This window comes from Acyrthosiphon pisum, chromosome X (assembly GCF_005508785.2).
Source record: "Acyrthosiphon pisum isolate AL4f chromosome X, pea_aphid_22Mar2018_4r6ur, whole genome shotgun sequence".
Lineage (NCBI taxonomy): Eukaryota > Metazoa > Arthropoda > Insecta > Hemiptera > Aphididae > Acyrthosiphon > Acyrthosiphon pisum.
Genome location: NC_042493.1, coordinates 91,719,202 through 91,723,564, shown reverse-complemented (window position 1 = coordinate 91,723,564; position 4,363 = coordinate 91,719,202). Strand labels below are relative to the sequence as shown.

Genomic DNA, 4,363 nt, shown 5'->3' with positions numbered 1-4,363 from the left:
TTAAGGCACACTTTCGTTATTCACATTTGACACTGGTTTGAAAAAACTGCTTATCTTTGGTTGTCTTCCTTTCACAGTGATTTCTTTAACAATTAACTCGCGAAGATGCCTTAGATGCTCATAATATGCAGATATGTTTTCATCGTTATTATCTTCAACGTATTTGATGACAATGTTTAGATGATCTTTTATTTCACCAAATTTTGGCTTAGGGTTTACATTATCATCTGCTTCATCCTGATCATATTCATCCGTTTCAGAGTTTTCTGTAGCAGTCACACTTTCAACAATCTCCTCCTCTGTTAAAATATGATAACCTAGATCATATTCATCTGCTTCTAACCACAGCTCAATGTCTTCCAATGTAGCTGAATTTTCACCTCCTTGGTGGAAAATGTTATGAAAATCTTCTGTTTCTAAATCAGCCGTATCTGGTTCAACCTCTTCATTTATTAAAAGTTTTTTCCACGAGTTAATCAAAGTTGAAGGTTTTATATCTTTGACAGCAGATGCGAAATTATAAATCATTGATCTGATATTGTAATTTTTGTGATTCCGTAACGTTTTATAACCTCTTCTATCTTCTTCTCCTGCAGCTGGTTCCTCGACTTCCAAAATTTCATTTAAAAGCTTCTTTTTATATAGACGTTTGGCTGTGTAAATGACGCCTTGATCCATAGGCTGAATCAGAGAGGTTGTGTTTGCTGGCAAAAACATGCACGTAATCTTTTTATCATCGCTAGTGAGCTGTTCAACTTGTGGATGTGCTGGACAATTGTCCAGTAGAACTAAGGCCTTCACTTTATCGTCAGGAATTTTCAAAATTTCTGTTTGATATCTTCTAATTTCTGGCACTGCTTTTTTGTGAAACCAATATAATGTAATGTCTGAAGTGAACCATGCGCTTTTCGAGTTGTAGTAGTGAACTGGTAACGTGTCCATAATATTTTTTATTGCACGTGGTTTTTTACTTTTTCCTACAATCACAGGCTTTAACATATGACTTCCATCAGCATTAGCGCACAGCAATGCAGATACTCGATCTTTACTGATCTTCCTACCAGGCGTGTTTTTATCAGCTTTGGACGCTTGGGTACTGTCTGGTAATGCTCTCCAATACAACCCTGTCTCGTCATAATTGTACAGTTGCGAAGGCAGTATGTTTTCAGCTTTTAAAATATCATTCAAGTTTTTTCTGAATGGCTCAACAGCTTCATTGTCTGCACTAAGACTTTCACCACATATTTTTTTATTTGTTATGTTGTGACGCCTTCTAAACCTAAACAGCCATCCTGAACTGGCTTTAAAGTTATTTATGTTCAACTGCTTAGCTAATCTATCCGCTGCAGCCTGAATTTCAATTCCACGGACTGCCAATCCAAAAGAACGAAGTTGACAAAACCATTTGTAAACTGCATCATCAAGGGATTGATCTAGTGGCAACCGCATTCTCTTCACAACACTTGTTTCTTTTTCTACATTAAATTTCAGAATAAATTTTCTTATCTCGTCTTTTTTCTTTCTTATGTCTGAGACGGTTTGTTTAGCTATCCCATATTGCGCACAAATGCTTGACACAGATGCTCCTTTTTCGAGTTTTTCAATAACACAGAGTTTATCGTTAAGAGAAAGAGACATATGCTTACGCTTTTTACCTTGACTAGGTTTACTTAACGACATCACAGTAATATGTATAAAAACGGACGAAGTATAAATTACGAAATGATAAACAAAACAAAAACACATACGAAAGGTACGAAACACTCTAAAGCGTTTCAAGCAACCGACTGACGTACCGAACATATACGTATACATATATATAAATGGATTATATGTAATTAGATAACTTTAATGACAATTGGTATTGATAAATATGTTATCGCAATAACCCGCATTTATGGGAAATTTGTAGAACTCGTTTTCATGTTTATTTTAATCTACAGGGAAAACTAGTGTAATTTCTTATTTACGTATTATAAACGGCTGTCCGGATTAAGCGAAGTCCGGACTAATGAGGTCCGGATTAATGAGGTTCTACTGTATATTTAAATTTTTCACATATATATTATTATGATTAATACAAAAAAAAATTATTTTTAATTAAATTAATTTAATGCGTCTATTTTTAAAGCTAGAGTATCAATTATTTCGTCAGTGGTTACGACTAAATCCCGATGAATATTCATAACTGCTAAGCCGTTCAACCGATTTTCACCAGTCGTGTTCCTCAAATATGTTTTTAAACGCCGTAATGAGGAAAAAGATCTTTCACTGCTTGCAGTGGTTACTGGTAAAGTAATAAATATTTTTAAAAGTTGATGAACCGTAGGAAATATTTCTTCATTGCAATTAATGAATGCTTCCGTAGCATTTTTAGGGTTTTTGTTTTTCACCTGATGATGCCATATTGTAAACTCGCCAATTGCAGATACTTCATCAGCTTCAATATCTGCAGAATATGTCTTTAAAAGCTCTTTAAATTCGGTCTCATTTTTCTCGTTTGCATTTATTAAACAAGTAAATTGTTTTAATAATGATTTATGGTTCAAAAATCTGTCATTTAGTTGTTCACAAAAATTATCTAAAAAAGGTATGAAAATCAAAATCCTAAAATAGTCTTCAGGTGATTCTGTTGAAATATTTAAACGATTTGTCCGGTTTATAGCTAGTCGAGGTATTGAAATTATAATCCCCAATGACTCACATTTTTTTTCAACATCACTGTATATTATTTTAAATTCTTCTGCAGCATTAGTACGCAACAAACATACTGCACTCATAACATTATCTGCAAGTTCCATTGATATGGACAAATCTATATCTTCTTTTTGAAGTTGACGACTTAATGGCATACTTAATGAAAACACTTTTGCAAGAATGTGTATGGAAAGTAGAGTTTCTCCTTGTTTTAAAGAGAAAAGTATACTGTTTGCTTTTGAAGATGTTTCTCTATCAATCCATGTTGAAACAGTTTCTAAAGAGTCAATTATTGAATCAAAAAGTTCTAAAAATACTTGTAAACTTGTGAAGTTGTAAACGTTTTCTTACACGCTGCATGAAAAGATATATATTATTAAATCGTGCATGAAACGAGTAATCGATAAAACGTCACAGAACGGTCTAAAATAGTACCTAATTAATGCCGGATCGCCCGGATCCCGGCTTTAGTGCTTTACATTATTGTTATCGTAATATAAACTAATATACTTCATTTTTATGAATAAGTGTAAATCACGATTTACGATTCGTGCTTATGCTTATGATTATTCTATTCTGAGTAATGATGCATCTTTATCTTGATAAAAAAATATTAAGTATACCACGGCTGAGGGGGGGTGTTATTACACCTGTAACACCCTCCCTGGCTACGCGCCTGCAGTGGCGTACATTCAAATTTGCTCTGGAGGGGGTTCAAAAAAAATAACCAACACTAAATCCTTCTCTTTAAAACTACCCATTTTCCTAACAATCACAGGTTACAAGGGGGTCATTGTATAATGGGTTGTATTAGACTTGAATTCAATGATAAAATATCATTGTATAAGAAAAACGATTCTGAGCGAGGACGGGTTGTCACTCTGGATATTTTATATTGTTATTAATTATTTTATCATGTAAGTTGAATTAATATTATAATACTAGCTGATCCCGTGCACTCCGTTGTGCGTAAAAAAATATAACTCTTAAAATATTGTGATTACTCATGCTTGTCCCTGATGTGCCCAAATGGGGACTAATAACAAATAAATACTAATTTCTACTAAATATTTCTCCTGTAACCAATAGCAACCATTAATAAACGAAAATTTCAATCGTAAATCTCATATTTCCCGTTTGAGCCCCTACCGGTGGCGTCCTTTTACGAATATAATTGGCGATACGTTCTTCTTCTCGACGAAAAGAATGTATTGAAAAAAAAATAAATTGAATCGGTCTAATATCTCTTGAGAAAAATGGTCACGATTATCCCACCACTTAATTTTATTATATAGATATAATTTTTTATTTGTTTCTATGGTGATAAACAAAGCGTTAGAAATTAAAATCGCATTTTTAGCGTTTTTTCGTAATTTTTCGGTGGTTTTTCCCGTGGAATTAAATAACTATTGAGAAAATCAGAAAATAACCTTTCTAAAGTACCATCTTGATCCAATTTGCTAAAATATAAGGTATTATGTGTTGAAATCGAAGCACTCCTTCTGGAAGAAATTTTGTATACAGGAACAGGATATAAAATAAAAAATAAACACCATTATAAAAACAATAGCTTCCTCGCTCCGCTCAGAATCTAAAATAGTAGATAAGAAAATCAATTTTATATGACCTAGCACGGCGGCAGTCAGCAATGGAGATGTTGGTATTG

General features: G+C 33.3%; 2 protein-coding genes across 2 annotated transcripts in view; both read right to left on the bottom strand.

Annotated features, from left to right (window-relative positions):
* On the bottom strand, positions 1–1,680 carry LOC100569689 (tigger transposable element-derived protein 7-like). Its single transcript, XM_003242927.1, has one exon. The coding sequence runs from the start codon at positions 1,678–1,680 to the stop codon at positions 1–3; it is 1,680 nt and encodes a 559-aa protein (XP_003242975.1).
* Positions 1,681–2,105: 425 nt separating this feature from the next.
* Positions 2,106–4,363, bottom strand: part of LOC103308702 (52 kDa repressor of the inhibitor of the protein kinase-like) — a 12,722-nt gene continuing 10,464 nt past the window's right edge. Inside the window, exon 2 of the mRNA XM_008182536.1 lies at positions 2,106–2,974. Coding sequence (XP_008180758.1) covers positions 2,106–2,974 — 869 coding nt within the window. The remainder of the gene's footprint in view (positions 2,975–4,363) is intronic.